This window comes from Camelus dromedarius, chromosome 35 (assembly GCF_036321535.1).
Source record: "Camelus dromedarius isolate mCamDro1 chromosome 35, mCamDro1.pat, whole genome shotgun sequence".
In the NCBI taxonomy this organism is placed as follows: domain Eukaryota; kingdom Metazoa; phylum Chordata; class Mammalia; order Artiodactyla; family Camelidae; genus Camelus; species Camelus dromedarius.
The window spans coordinates 8,908,462-8,924,683 of NC_087470.1; the positions used below are offsets into that span (position 1 = coordinate 8,908,462).

Consider the following 16,222-nt stretch of genomic DNA (forward strand, 5'->3'; position numbering starts at 1 on the left):
AGTACTGAGCTCAATGTTTCATAGGCATTAGTTTATTTATTCCCATTATTTTATTTGTCCATCATGGGTATATTTAAGGATTAACAGAAATAATTTTACAGAGGCCCAAACTGAGTTTTCATGAGTAGTTAGTCATTACACAATTAGTAAGTGGTGTTGTCTTACTCCAGGGACCTGGCGCTTAACCACTAAGTCACCTCCCTTAATATCTGACATTAGAGTAACAGTTGTTTGTGGGCTCCGTGGGTCCTTCTCTTTTTGGTTACAACACCCTAACTAAAAACCGGTAGGATAATTCTGAGAGACTCATGCTGTCACAGGTAAGCACCTCACACATGTAGCATCAGATAAACACTTACTCATGGCTTCCAAATGATCTTCCGTCAGAGTCCTGTGTCTCTTCCATTTACCGCCAGTCCTGTCTATAAGTACAGAAACATTCTGTTCACCTCTCCCAGGACCGGAACACTTACCGGCAGTTGTCGTAGTCACAGCCAACAAAGGAGGACACCATGGGTCCGGATGACTTATCTTTATTCAAGTTCCCCAGTGTATTTGATCTTTAAGCACCTCAGGGTTTCATAGCTTGGAAAGTCTCTGAAAGGCAACTAACCAAAAAGTGTGTTAACCTCAGTGCCAATGAAGAGAATGCGTTAAAAAATTGATGATGCTAATTACTACATTTGAGAAACTACTTTTTGTAAAACATCTTCCTGGGGTCTTTATTTAGTTGTCAAACACCTATGGAGAATGAATTGCCGTTTCTACTTCAGACAAGGAAATAGATCAGGTCAGTTAATTAACTTGCCCAGGGAAGTGCAGTCAGGGTTTGAACCCAAGGTGATCTGATTAAAAAATTCATAGTCTTCCCCTTACACCAAATGTGCCTCAGAGACTTAATGCTTGAGTCTCCATTCAGCTGAGATAATAGTGCTTCAAAAGCGGACTGCACTTACCCCGAGCGTTTATAAACACAGGCTCTGCACCAAGCATATCCGGCCTCACTCTTCCTCAACTCATTGCCCAACTTTTAAATGGCAAGAAGCCTGTCATATTGGCTAATGTCCTTAAAAGCAACTTGTCAAGTTTCTCCATTATTTATATAAGTAATATTTATTGAGTACTCAGTATGCATCAGACACCACACTGAGTGCTTAAAAGTCATTGCATTTTAACTTTCACAGTAATCTTGTGAAATAAATATGATCATTATGCCCATTTTAGATGTGGGCTATATGAGACATAGAAATGATTCTACATGCATTGTTCAAAGTCACAAAATGTAAGACTCGTACAGGGAAGATTAAAGCTATTTCTGTGCTAATCATCTGTCCCCAGATCGTCCTAGTTATCCAGCATTTACTCTGTTCCAGATACTCTGCCAGGTACTGTGGAAAGTGATAGAACTGAAGTATGGGGCATGGCCTTAAGAAGGTGGAGTTTATTGGGAGGCACCACATCTTTGTAAACAAACACAACAAGTTATGGTGGAACTACCTGTTGTACCAGATAGTGAGAGGCAGGCCAGGATGGAGAGCTTGCTAGGGGCAAAGAAGGAAGTGTTGTGTGTGTGATGAGACATTTTTCACAGGAGGGAGAAACATGTTTATGAGTTTGAAGATGCATGGACAGTTACCACGTCGGAGGAAGATGTTTCTGCCAAAAGGCACAGCCGCCAAGGCACTGAAACTGGAAATGGAATGGAGGCTGGAGGAACTGTCAAAGTCCATCAGATCCATCAGGAGTATGCAGCGTATTTGTTGGCATGACGTTAGATGAGACTTCAGAGGTATTTTCATGCCACATTCACAAAATCCTCAAAGGCAACGTCTTCACCTGGACCAACATTAAGATGCTTGAAGTGTCAGGGGCTGTGGCTAAAATCTTGGTGGCGTTAGGGAGGCAGCTACCACTGTGGGCATCAGCATGTGCAGAGCAAGGCTGATTAATGAGTGCTTAGACACTCTACTCCATTCCTGCCAACGTCAGGATTAGGCGATGAAGAAAGAGGCACCCTCCTAGAGACTCGAAGTGGCCACCAGCGATTATAAACCAAATCAGTGGCATGGCTGAGTCTGAGACAAGGTGCCTCTGACTCCACGTTCTATGTTCTTTCTCCCACAGCAAATCCCTCCTAAGCCTTTCCCTTTCCATGACTTAAATCCTCCTTCCTTTTAGGTATTTTTGCTGTTAGTCACATCTTGAAGAGAAAGGGAAAAATAACCCTTGATTTCTTAAGCATCAGGCCCTAATCCTGAATTCTGTGGATCTCAGCTGAAAATGCTCAAGTCCACAACAAAAACACACACAAATGAAACAGTGCACACATTTTCACCGTGTTTCCCTTTAGGCTTAAACATGGATGCTAAGTCACAGGTTAAAAGTTTTACCTTAAGAAAGGAGTTCTCTCCCAGTCAGTCTCAACTGGAAGGCTATGACCACTTGGCAGTAATGCTAAGCTGCTGTCCAACATTCATTTTAAATGCATCTTTTGTCTTCCTATCCCCCTGGGATAAATTTTTTTTTTTAATTGGACTTTTCATTATTTTGAGCCTGAGTGTAGATGGCTTTCTTTAGTTTGCTGTCCCCTAGGTCTCTTGTGTTAGTCACAAAAGCTTATTCCTGTGGTAAATAGTTCTCAATGGCAATTGTTTTTTGCATTTTTTGTGTCAATTATAGTTTTATTTTTCATTCCTCCCCTTAATGTAAGTTGTCATTTCTCACCACAAATAGTTGGGAAAGCCCAGTCTCCCTTTTTACTCAGTTTCAGAAACTGCCATAGAATGATTGTGAGGTATAAAAAGGAAGCTTTGAGGCTCCTGTCATAACAGAATGGAAATGACTGTTGAGTTTTTGTGGGAGTAAAACAAAGATTTCTGTGCCAACAGTAAATCTGAATCACACAACTTACCAGGCTTTGTAGCAAGACCTCATCCCGACATTCTAATATTTAAATCGGTGAGTTCCAGAATCTTTGATAACAGTCGATCCCAAGGGTTTTACATTCTTGGAATTCCTCATGGTTTTGTAGCTTGGGGGAATGGCAAAAAGGCAATTAAAGCAAAACTATGCATTGACAAAGTCAGGTCAATCTTACTTAATAAGACAGACAGGTTTTGTTTGGAGACTGAGATTTCCCCAGTGACAGATATATTCAACCATAATTTTCCTTCACATTCTGTATTGAGATTTGCTGAATCCAAATATGTATATAGAAGGCATGTGTTCACTATGTATAAATGAATATTAAAAAACACATAGGTATCAATATATCTGTGAGGTGCTTAGATATCTTCCATTTGTCCTTCTAGATAAGCTGCCATCCTTTGCCAACCTGTTCTCTGGTTTCCAGGAAACCAACCCAAATGAACTGTATTACTTAAGATGGACAATGGAGAGAGAACGAAAATGAGAGAAAACGCTGGGTTTGGAAAACTTATTTCCAGACTCTGTCCTGCACAGGTGGTGATGGCCCCATTAATCCCTAGACCACCGTCCCGGCTTTTATCTGGTCTCTCTCACTGCAGACTCTCCTTCTCTCTCTGGGCTCTGGTAACTGCTGTTTCCCCTTCTCCCTTCAGGCCTAGATGTAGTATGATGTTGTGTCAAAGAATGAGTCTATCCTTTGTCATTTTCCCATATTCTGTTCACATATTTATAGATATTCCCTTTATTAAATTCTCAGATTGCCCGATTTGAGTGGGCCATTTGGCCTCTGACTGGTGACATAATTAGCATTAGCTGTAGCCCTGGAATCAAACCTTTAAGCTGGGTCTCTGGGATTAGTTTGCTCGCACATTTAAAGAATGAGCAAATATATCACTTGCCAGAGAAATGGGACACTGGGGAGCCCTGGCAAGTGGTAGAATCATGATAATTTAAATGATCATTAGTAACGTCATAGCATGTCTGCAACTGGAGAGCAATCACTGAAAGATGAGTTCGTTGTAGCACTGATGGTGACCATAATACTGGTTGTAGAAATTACGGGGTCTTCTGAATTGAAAACTGTGACTATCCTTCTGCGAACATGAAAGGGCACTTGGAAAGCCTCAGCAGTAGGTTTGAAGGAGTTTCTCATCTCCTTAGGTCCCTTAGGAAAGATATGATTGAGGTCCAAGCCAGGGCTTGATTATAAGGACTGCAGACAAGCAATACCAATCAAACTCCAAACATCACCACATGGTTTATGGTAAGGGAAAGGAACTGATGGAGGGAAGAATTGAGGTCATAAAATAACGGGTTAGGGACATGAGGCAGACAAGAATGGAGCTAAAAACAAAAATCTTTGCCTGAAGAGGCAGTTCCTAGCTTCCCCCACCTCAGAGAGTCAGATTTTCTCTGTACAAAACTCTTCTAATGACTGTACTCAGGGAGTTGCCTTATGAACTCACGTGATTCTCCTCAGCACCCACCCTCACCCCTCCACATTGCCTCTGTAGTGAAAGCTGGGTATTGCTTAGCCCAGATGATGAAATCAAATACTTGCTCTTAGAGGAAATACACACTAAAAAATGTTATGAGATTTCATTAATCTCTATTAGTAAGAATCTAGAAAGCATGCGATTGGCTTCTAAAAGTGGTAAACCAAGGAGAATGAAATATAAGGATTATTCAAACCAAGGTTATCAACACAGGTGCACCCATGTGAGATTCAGGAATTCACTGTGTGTCCTCAAGAACTACAATTAAGCATTCAGTCTGACTGATTCTTTTGAACTGTTTAATACTGACTGAAGAGAAAAATATCCCTGATGAAATGATGGCAAAACATGTGGATAACATCAGTACCATAGGCTTAATTAATTTCTTCATTATGCCTCTATTTACTGTTGTGGTTTACTAAGAATATTTATATGCTTATTTGTAATCTTTTTGTGTTTTAGTAATATTATTTGGACCTTCCCTGTAGTTGAGGTAAACTTACAAGATAAAAACGAGTAAAAATCTTCACAGGCTAGCAGTGATTTCTTATTTGGAAAATCAAACAGCCTTCCTAAAGTAAATAAAACAGGAGCAATATATCAAATGGTTAAATTTTTTTAAATAAAATTATAAAGTCTATCTGACTTTTATATCCACCACTGTAAACAAAATTTTGCTTTTTTTAATAATGATTTCTCCCACTAAAATTGTTTTTTATTTCTCAGCCAACATTAAGAAACCTGTTTTATGTTACTATTTTGTATTAATTTAATACATGAGAATTACTCATGAATAATTTAATCTTGTAATAACTTTATTATAATTGTAGAACTTTATTCTAATAATTTATTAATTATTCTAATTAATTAATAAGTGTATTCCATCTTCATCTATTATATCAGAAATTGAGTCCGCATAATTAGCTTTCATTTAGCAACTATTATCTAATAACTTTGTCTCAACTTGGCTCTTCTGTGTGACAACCGTTACTGATTATTATTAGTAGTAGCATTTGTCAGTGTTGACTGTTCTTGTTTTTTGTAGAGCTTCCAATTTTACTGGAACTGCTTGGAAAATGGGTCTTTATATTTATGATTTGCTGCTTATGCCAAAAAATTAATGTATCTATATTTATTTGAGTTTCTGTTTCTTTGCACTATATATTTAGTCAAAACACACTTTTAAAATGCAGTCAACAGGGAAATATATACAAGATCTTGTGGTAGCTCACAGTGAAAAGAAAATGTGACAATGAATATATGTATGTTCATGTATAATTGAAAAATTGTGCTCTACACTGGAATTTGACACAACATTGTAAAATGATTATAACTCAATAAAAAATGTTTAAAAATGCAATCAAAATGAAATGATCTACTATATTTACCTTTCTTATGTTGTCTGTGTACATTTTTCATTTTTTGAGAATCCTAGACATCCTTGGCTTTTTTTTTTTTTTTTGGTTCAATATATTATAACTGAAAATATTATTTTGGTTATTATCATGATTAATATATATATTAATTAATAATATATATATATATATCTCCAGGACGTCACAAGGTCACCAGCATGAGACTCTTGAAGTTAGTTTCTTTTGTTTCTGACTCTATCATTTGTAGAAGCATCCATGTTTTCTAGACACAACAGAATATTTAGGCACATACTATTTGTCCTCTCACTCTAAAAACATGGATTGAGCTGTCCTCCAAGAATGTTTTATTCTTTTAGGTGAGTAGTGTTAGGGATACAGATTAAGGACCCAAATTTGCACTTGCAGCACCTCATGGAGTGCAATGGGTCGTCTCCGTTTAACACAGAAGAAGGGTAGTCTGAGACGTGCAGATGTTTTCTTAGTTTAAGGCAATCTCACCAGTGTTTATGTGCTTTTCACATGATTTATGAATGACACAGAACAGGCCAAGTGATCTGCTCCTATCAGATCTCATCCTAGCGGAGCCCCCTTTGTTTCCCGGAGTTGTGAGACTCATGTGAGAAAGCGTCTCTTACAGGATGCCATGTCTGCCATGTGCTGTTTCTCCTTTGCCCACTGAGCAGCTCCTACTACAGTGCAGCCTCAGGGGGATGACACCCAGTGGGGATCCAGTCCTGGAGTCCTCAGCTTCGTGAAGAAGGCAAAGTGGAACTGGATGTTCCAAAAAGGCTTTGGTGGAGGTTGTAAATTTTAGATTGTTTTCACACAACAGTTCTTAAAAGTTGGAATAAGGTAGGGAAAAAATGGAAGTAACAACATGGAACTCCTTAAAAGAATACAGATTTGGGTCTTAGGTTTGTCTAAATCCACAATTGTGTCCTTTTCCAGTAGAAATATTGGGAAAATAAGGTTTCAAGGGCTCCCCTGGGGAGCTTTGGGAAAATACATATATCTGAGTTCTGTCTGCAGAGATTCTAACTCAGAATAAGTCCTGGGCATTGATATTAAATAAATAAGGGATAGCAACCAACTCCACTGCATCCAGGATTTTAGAATATTGAGATTAAGTTACACTGTCATTTGGATGCATTATTTGACTCAGCTGCCTCTTTGTACATTGAAAAGACTTAATTAATATTAACCTTTTGCTTTTTATTCCCTTCCTTTCTTCCTCCTTTTCTTCCCTTGAGCTCCACGACAGGGGCGCAATGCAGTGGTCTAGATACTTTAACACCCATTTGAAAAATGAATAAACCGAGGCTTATGAAAGTGACATGATATGTATGAGCTCACCAAACTGGTAGTGCCCCTTCTGGCCTTACTGTTTCCTTATAAAAAGTTTGTGTTTTCTAGCTATGCAGTTGAAGATGGTTCCAGAGTTTGCTGTGATTGGGGAGAAGAGACCCTAGAGTTTGAATTTGCTATGTGGACAATTGAATATATACAAGGATCATAAACATCTCTACATTCCAGGATGAGAACACTGAGGTCACTTGGAAGGCATGGTTTAATCATGGCGAAGGTTCACACTCGGGAGGGAGAAGAGAGGGAGCAAGTAACACCCACATCAGCCAGGAATCCCTCAGAACAACTCATTACATTTTAATTACTGGTCTGGGACATTGTCCCTCAGCAATCTAAAATTCAGCCTAACATCCTAAAATGAGGAAACTCAGGTGACTTAGGGATTTTACTGTGTATGCATTCATTAACTCTCTTTTTAATCTATAAAAGGGCTGAGTTGTATTATAGCAGTATCTCATTTGTGGTTATTATAGGAGAAGATTTATTTGTATCTCTATGAAATTATATATTTTTTGCATGTGGATATCATGTCTATTCTGTCTTTCATGGGCTTTTTTTGCATGACTATGGTAAAGACAGGTATGAAACAGATTATTTCTACACATCATTATGACATTAGGGTATTTTTTATCTCTTGTGCCTATGATTACAATTGCTTACTAAAATATTACAAAAACAACAGCAATAGTAAAATAAAACTATCAGTTATTTAACTAAAGAACATTTTGGAAAAAGTTCAACTCAAGTAGAAATTATGGCTTTGCCATGTGTCCTGACTTTGAGACAGGTGTATAATCTCTAGGATCTTCAATTTTCTCATATTTAAAACGGATATAAATACATTGCAGTCATTGTAAAGATGTGATTTACTACCAGCAAAGTATTTACACACCTTTGTCATGTAATAGAGAATTATAATAGGTAGCATTTGATTTCTTTTAGTGACTTTTTTTTTTTTCCTTTCCACAGAGAAAGGTTTTTTCTTGGGATGAGAGGGTGGAAAGATGATTTTATTGTCTCTACTAAGCATCAGAATTGATTAACTTTTATTATGTTTTGCTACATGGCATTGTTGGCCTCTCTTAGAGCAGGGCCTTCCAGGAGCCCCTGCTGTCATAGTTTCCTCTTTCTCTCCCATGTGCTGTTAAAACCAGATCCCAATCTTTTGTTCAAGAGGATTTGTGAAACTAATTCACAGTAAGTGGTACATTATCATCTACGGTGCAATTTAATTTTTTTTATTTAAATATAGTCAGTTTATAATATTGTGTCAATTTCTGGTGTACAGAACAATGCTTCAGTCATACATGAACGTACATATATTCATTTTCATATACTTTTTCACCAGAAGTTACTACAAGATATTGACTATAGTTCCCTGTTTTACACAATATAAAATTGTTGTTTATATTTTATATATATATTAGTTAACATCTGCAAATCTCAAACTCCTAATTTATCCTTTCCCACCCTCGTCCCATCTGGTAAACATAAGTTTGTTTTCTATGTCTGTGAATCTGTTTCTGTTTTGTAAATAAGTTTGGCTTTTTTTTTTTTAATTCCACATATAAGTGATATTATATGATATTTTTTCTTTCTCTTTCTGGCTTACTTCACTTAGAATGACAATTTCCAGATCCGTCTATGTTGCTGCAAATGATATTATTTTATTTTTGTTTTTTTATGGCTGAGTTTATTCCATTATATAACTATACTACAGCTTCTTTATCCAGTCATCTGTTGATGGACATTCAGGTTGTTTCCATGTCTTGGCTATTATAAACAGTGCTTCTATGAACATTGGCAATTTATAAACACTGTAAGTGGTATTTTTCTTCAAATGGTCATCCCTTTTCTAGCATATTTTCATAACTCAGAGGTGGATTCATTAGAAAAATATTTAGGGTCTTCCTGGTAGTCTTACCAATTATTCTTCCTTAGTAAGGGAGGGAGCAGAATCATCCCTATGCTCTCTTTACTCTTAGTCCTTAAACTTCTTAGTTCTTACGTTGATTTTTTTAACAGTAAGTTTCATTGATTGATGAGCTGATAACCAATGAAATCACAAACTTTGGCAATACTAAACACGCATATGGAGTGTGTGAGTTTGTGCAGGCTCTGAACACCTCTGCAGTGATACATCAAGTACTGCTGATGTGATTGTGTCTAATATTCCTCTGCTCTTAGAGCACAAGTATATTTCTAGCAAACTGCATAATGTGACATTTATGTAATATTGTTACTATAATATTTTCACTATGTGTCAGATACTGTGGTAAATTACTAGATGTACTTTCTAATGTAATCCTCAAGATAATTCTGTGGATTAATAGAGTTCCCATTTCACATGTGAGAAAATGAGGCTTAGAGAAGTTTGGAAACTTACAAACTGACCCAGCAGAGAAATGATGGAGTCAGAATTATATTCTGATTGTCATTGTCCAGAGTGCTTACTATGTACTAAGGAATGCAAAAAATATAAATAAGACCTACAGGATCCCTAGAAACCCAAAGTCAATTGGCAAGATCGGCTAATACATTTTTATTCACATACACATACACCCACATGTGCAACAATGGAGTATGTTAAAGGATGGAAGTGGTTCAGCAGAGGAGACTCTGATTAACTCTGGGTGAGTTAAATGAGGGAGAGTTTCAAAGAGGATGTCATGCATGCTTAGTATGTAAAATATTCATTAGGAGTTTTCCAGACAGACAAGAAGGCATGTGGCAACAGTGGCTTTCATCTTGTGAAGTGAAATGGAGGGTGTACAGTTTACTCAGTGATTCCTGTTTGATTGAGATGATTATATAGAATCTACTGGTAATTACAAAACATCCAGGGCTTCTGCAAACCCATATTTAATTTGGTGGGTTTGCTTTGTACTATGGGCATTATATTTATTTACAAATGTGTCTTTATTCCTCTTGTCTTTATGAGGGAGATGAAGTTCTGTGTGTTCTTATAGAAACAAAAACATTTATATCCTGAAAAACTGACAATTGAATAGAGTCAAGCTGGCTTTGAGGAGTTTCAGCTGTAAAGTGGCTAAAAATGCTCTTTGAGGAAACTGTGCATTTGAAGAAACCATGAGACTATCTTTTTGATTGAGTCATCAAACTACAGAGTGTTTAAATGTTGAACCAATATATTTATGTTCCTTCATGGGAACAAATTCTACATAAGCATGCATGCCTCTGGAACCAAGACTTTATTTTTGTCCTGGTTTTACTACTATAGATATAAATATAGATATATTATATACATGTTTATTGTGGGTGCTTGCATATATATTCAGAAATTTTTCAAGTGATTTTGGACAAGTTGTTTACTGTCTTAAAGTCTTAGTGTCTCCATCATTGGCCTGGGAAGGGGATGAGGAGTGCCAATAATTCCTGTTCTGCACATGTAACAAAGATCCACTAATGAAGGGGATCTTTATTTTTAGGTTATTGGGATTTACATGTATTACCTCATTTACCTCGACCATCAACTCTGCGTATGAGGATGTCACTCTTGCCCCTTTCCTGCAGATAAAGAAAATTAAGCACAGACTGGCCATGTGACTTGTGCAAGGAAAGCCTCCCAGCTGGCATGTGGTGGAACTAGGCATGTGATTTCAGCTCTCCAGATTCTGCGTGCTTCCCCACTAGTCCCATGATCTGATGGTGTGCCGCCTTGTTGTCAACTCAGAAACTCACTGTGGATGTCCTTTGCTGTCATCATAATCACCCCTAAACATTACTGAAACAGTTTATTTTCAGCAGGACTTTCTAACCATTGTTTGGAGGGCCTGGAAGGGAGTTCTGTAACCACCCTTCCTTCCTACCCTTGGTGTAAACAGGACTGTGACTTAACTCCTCTCTCCTGTCTCCAGGCTCATTCCTCCTTTACTCCTGGACTTCATATTTTAGATCACTTAGTTTACCAGTTCATGATTTATTTGATTCAAAAATCCCTGTTTAAGTCAAAAGATAAGGAAGCTGTCTAAAATATATTATATGCAAATTAATAGTATTTGAAAAATGATGCTTTGCATGAAGTAGTCTTTTTCATGACCTGCATCTACTTGGTTCTTCAAATGTCTTCTTCATGAGTCCCTGTTCCTTCAGGAATCAGAATGCTTCCTTCATCTCAGCTTCCCACTGGACTGTGAGGTTTTATGAGAGTATCAAAATGTCTGTTGTGTTTAATAGAACAGGCTCAGCATATGGTACATACTAGATTACCAAAAATATAGTTTATAAAAAGAAGAAAGAAAGAAAAAAGAATGGACAAATGAATGGATGAAAGATCAGCAGCTTCATTTTGCCCTTACAGCTCTGCCTGCCTCCAGGACTCTTCCTCACCCCATGTCCTTCTAACGTCCTGCTTTCATCTGCTGAAAGCCAGTTAACCAAACACGTTAACTCTGCCCCTAAACTCAATAAGCAGTCACAAGGCGGGGGCTAAGACGTGCTCAGTGACTAGACCTGGTAACTTGTCTGGATCTTTTTTAATAATCTTTTTTCTCTGAATTGGTTTTTATCAAAGAAGTGAATTCTGGCTAAGGGTAGGAATACTGTGTGTTACTAGGGCTATAATAATAGTTGTTATTTGTGGGTTGTTTCCTATGTGTAAGCATTGCCTTAAATTCTTTATACACACTATTCAATTTAATCCTCAAAAAATGGTTCCATCATTATTCTTATTGTAAATATAATAAACCCATCAAAGACCCCCATTGCATGGAAGTGGTGAAGCTGGAAGAATTGGCAGTTAGGGTGACCTTTCATGGGTTTTGTTGTTGGTGTCCACAGTCTTTGTTCTTAGGGCTTCAGGATGTCTAAACACTAGAAAGTAGAAAGTTGCATCAGGGTGATACAGAAGTGCAAGCCGATGTTCTGGCCTTTATTTTTAGGTTCGTGAACAGCACATCAAACAGTGTCTTTTTTGGCTTTTACTTGAGTTGTTCTGTGTTGGGTGTAGAACAAAGACATAATCAGATCTTTCTGAATAGGTGAGCGTGAGCAAGGCTTTGAAGAATGCATATGATTTGAAAAGATTATGAGCAGCCAAGAGGGCCTCCCCTCAGAGTAAAGACTAGAATATCTGTTTAATTTAATCAGTGTTTGAGTTTGAATATTCTTTTGGAATATCCCTTCAATAGCAGAGAGAAAGCTTTCTGCTTGTAGTACAACTCAGATACTCATGATATAATCTCCTCGCTATCTTATTTTTATCTTGAATTTTCAGCACTGTGACGTATAGGGCAGTTGATTTTTTTTCTTTAGGTGAGTGAATGGTTCTATGAGAGGGAGGTGACCAACAAATGAATCTGATAAAAACAAACTTCACTGTGACTGAATTTGTGTTACTGGGGCTCTCATCTCAGCCAACGATAAGGCTCATTCTTTTTATTATGTTACTGTTCTTCTATTTGTTAACGGTGGTGGGGAATGTTATTATTATCATTATTATCCAGATAGAACCATTTCTCCAAACCCCCATGTACTTCTTCCTCACTAATTTATCCTTTCTGGACATCTGCTATACATCCACCAATGTCCCACAAATGCTTTCCAACATGGTGGGGAAAAGGACCATCCACTTCTCCAGCTGTGCTACTCAGATGTTCTTCTCCCTCTCCTTTGGGATGACTGAGTGTGTTCTTCTTGGTGTCATGGCTTATGACAGATATGTAGCTATTTGTCATCCCCTTCATTATACTCTCATTATGGGCCAGAGCACCTGCATCCAGTTGGCAGCCATTTCTTGGTCCAGTAGTTTCCTGAGTTCCATGGTCATCAACATCCTCACTTTGAGTTTGCCCTACTGTGGGCCCGATGTCCTGAATCACTTTTTTTGTGAAGTTCCTTCCATCCTGAGGTTGGCTTGCACTGACACCTCAGTTACTGAGATGGTTGTCTTTATCTTCAGTGTCATCATTGTCTTCATTCCTTTCCTCCTCATTGTTGTTTCCTATGCCAGAATCCTTCTATCAGTCCTCAGGATGCGATCAGCCTCTGGAAGGCACAAGGCACTATCCACCTGTGCTTCTCATCTGACAGTGGTGGCCTTATTCTATGGAACTGCCATCTTCATGTACACGAGACCCCAGTCAAAGTCCTCCAGGGCTGGGGGCAAGATCATTGCGGTGTTCTATACTGTGGTCACACCCATGCTCAAACCCTTGATCTACAGTCTAAGGAACCAAGATGTAAAAGGAGCTTTAAGGAGAGCTGTTGTGAAACAGAGGACATGACAGCTCTTAGTGTGACACTGAGGTTAACTGTTAACCTAAGATAATGGACTTTCCAATATGAAATGATAGAATATAAAATAGCTGGGACAGTTAGCATCTGCCCTATCATTCATCAAAGACACTTGGTTCCAGCTGCAGACTCAACAAGAAACATGTCTCCCCTAAGGGCAAACCATAACTTTCAGAACAACATCCTTTATTGAGTGACTACTAATTTCTCACTCCTTGAGAAATCTTGGTTCTCTAAAATCACAGACTCTCTGAAATTAATTGCTTCAAATTATATCAGTAAGAAGAAACATCTTACTCCTGCCTGAAGGATGTAAAACACTTTGGCGGGGAGAAGCATTCTCAACATTCAACTCAGGTGCAGAACTTCACATAAGGGTCTTTGGTTGCAACATTCTGCATCGATCTTAGTTTTGTAGTTTCCAAGGAGACAGGACCCTGCATCTACTTTGTGGTTTAAACCTAATTTTGACCCCTTTATATATAGCCCTGCTTTGCAATGAATCTCTCAAAATGTTGCTTCATTTAAATTTTATCTTAACTCCACCCTTCCCCCCAAATCCTAGTATGTGGTATTTTTCTTTGCAATGGATCAATAAATCTGATTTTATGTGACTGTAGGCTTATTCCTGGTGGTCTTAGGCTGATTGTATGGACAGGGGATAGCAATGATCAGAAGTGGAAGATTTGGTCAAGTATTAATAGATTAACTAATTCATTCACTACACATTGTTTAAGGGCTATAGAATAGAACTTTAAATAAAATAGAAATAACTCCTTCATATATAGATATTTGTAATATACATATACTATACACACTTCCATTGACAAATTGTGATAAATGGATTAAGGGACATGATTATCAAGGTGTGGTGACATACAATAATAGGAAGGATGATCTTCTCTGAGGAAGCTGCACACAAAGGAAGGAGAGGTAGGAGTCAGATCGAGAAGAGCTTCTGTTTGGAGCATGGTTGTGGACAAAGACTGGAACTGTGAGATGGTTTGTTCATTTGAGGGAATAAAGGAAACTCTTGAGAAACAGGAGATGTGGCTGGAGAGGCAGACAGGAGACGGACCATGCAGGACAAAGCTGCTTATGGTCAGGACCAGGGATGTACTCTCAGCAAAGTGTAAGTGTTATAAAGAAGGGTGGTATGATACCACTTATGTTTTTGAGAGGTTTTCCTGGATGCTGTGTGGGAGACAGATATACATTTATGTGTCACAAATGGGTGGAAAGAAATATTTCCTCTGTTTTGAAGCTTTTCAACCAGTGGTACCTTTAGTAAAGAGTTATTCTTCAAATTAAGAGAATAGCAAAATATAACTTCATATTAGTCTACTTAATAAGCTTAAATATGGCCTTTGACTAAATTATTACATTAGACATAAGCAATTCCTAAAATTTTCTCACTTGTTTATTTCATGATTTAGATAAAATAAAAAGTATATTTCCCCTTTTGCAGATATCCAACAATTAAATGCCACCATTTCTTCTAACTGCATACAAAGGTTGTATACAATCTGCAAATACATAAATGAAGTCTCCTTAATGAAATAAGTAATGTAGACATCACTGGTTTAGAATTGACTTAAAATGTAAAAAGCAAGCAATCAATCATCTATCTTTATCTAGACATCTCTATCCTCTCTAGAATAGAGTTATTATGAATTGATGATAAAGTTTATATATTATAAACCTGTCAGAATTTCTTCAGAAGTTGCTTTCACTTTTTGGACATGGCTGATTAATTTTAAGGACAATAATGCAATATTGAAACGTTGTAATCTCATCATTGTAGGTATAGAGGATATGAAAAACACTACAACCATACATTATGTTACCAGCTTTTCTAATGGGTGTCTTTCCCTTTAAAGTGAAAAACACTAATTCAGCATTCCAGTTAGTAAGTATGAGGATTGTAAAATATTGAAAAGGAAGGAAGTCCCAGTGAAGCTAATTATTTCTCATTAGTACCATTCTTCCAGCATAATCTGAAAGCTGAACTGCTTCTTTGCTATCATCTGTTTTACCTCTTGTCTTCATTTATTCCTATAATAGTGCCTTTTTAGGCTATTTGAACTTGCTGTGAATCAGCTCACCACAGTCACAGGCCATGTGAGTCTTCCATCAAGTGCTTCACAGCACAACACCGTCTAAGTCCTGACTAATCAAAACATCAGACTGAACACGGCCATGGGCCAGACACTTACAAAGCTTCCCTAATCACTTCCCCAGTTCAAGTTGTGCCTGCCACTTTCTACCATGTTGCACACTTCCCTGTTTTACAGAACACTGGACTAGGGCTCAGCAGAAGTGAGTTATCATACTCATAAGGGGCATATGTTTTAATGTTATAGCGGATTTACGTGTGAATCTAGCCCAAAGGACAGCTGCCATTAATTAAGCCCCAAAGCGCTTGAATACATGCCTTAGGATTTTCTCATATTTTAATATCTGGATTAGAGCACTTTTGAGAGTGAAATGTAGCACTGTTGATACTTATCCCAGGACAATGAGCAAAAACTCCTAAGCAAGGGGGCCATTGGCCATGGTAACACTCTGTTGCTTAGTTCTCACAGAAACCCCATGTTGTAGGCATTACTGGTATCATTTTACAGATGGGAAAACCTGGAAAGTGAGTTCAGGAATGATTTCTAGAAGAAGTGATGGTTGATTTGTGACATAAAGCAGAAGAACGTGTTTTCTAGGTGGTTTAGTGGTGTTTGAAGCATAGACTCATATAAGCAAAAGTATGCAAAGGGAGGAAGTTTAAGGTGTACTTGAGTTCCACATAAC

General features: G+C 37.8%; 1 protein-coding gene across 1 annotated transcript; it reads left to right on the forward strand.

Moving 5' to 3' along the window:
- Positions 1 to 12,404: 12,404 nt before the first annotated feature.
- On the forward strand, positions 12,405 to 13,567 carry LOC135320012 (olfactory receptor 2G3-like). The gene has a single exon (XM_064482408.1). The coding sequence runs from the start codon at positions 12,478 to 12,480 to the stop codon at positions 13,408 to 13,410; it is 933 nt and encodes a 310-aa protein (XP_064338478.1). The 5' UTR covers positions 12,405 to 12,477; the 3' UTR covers positions 13,411 to 13,567.
- Positions 13,568 to 16,222: the final 2,655 nt, after the last annotated feature.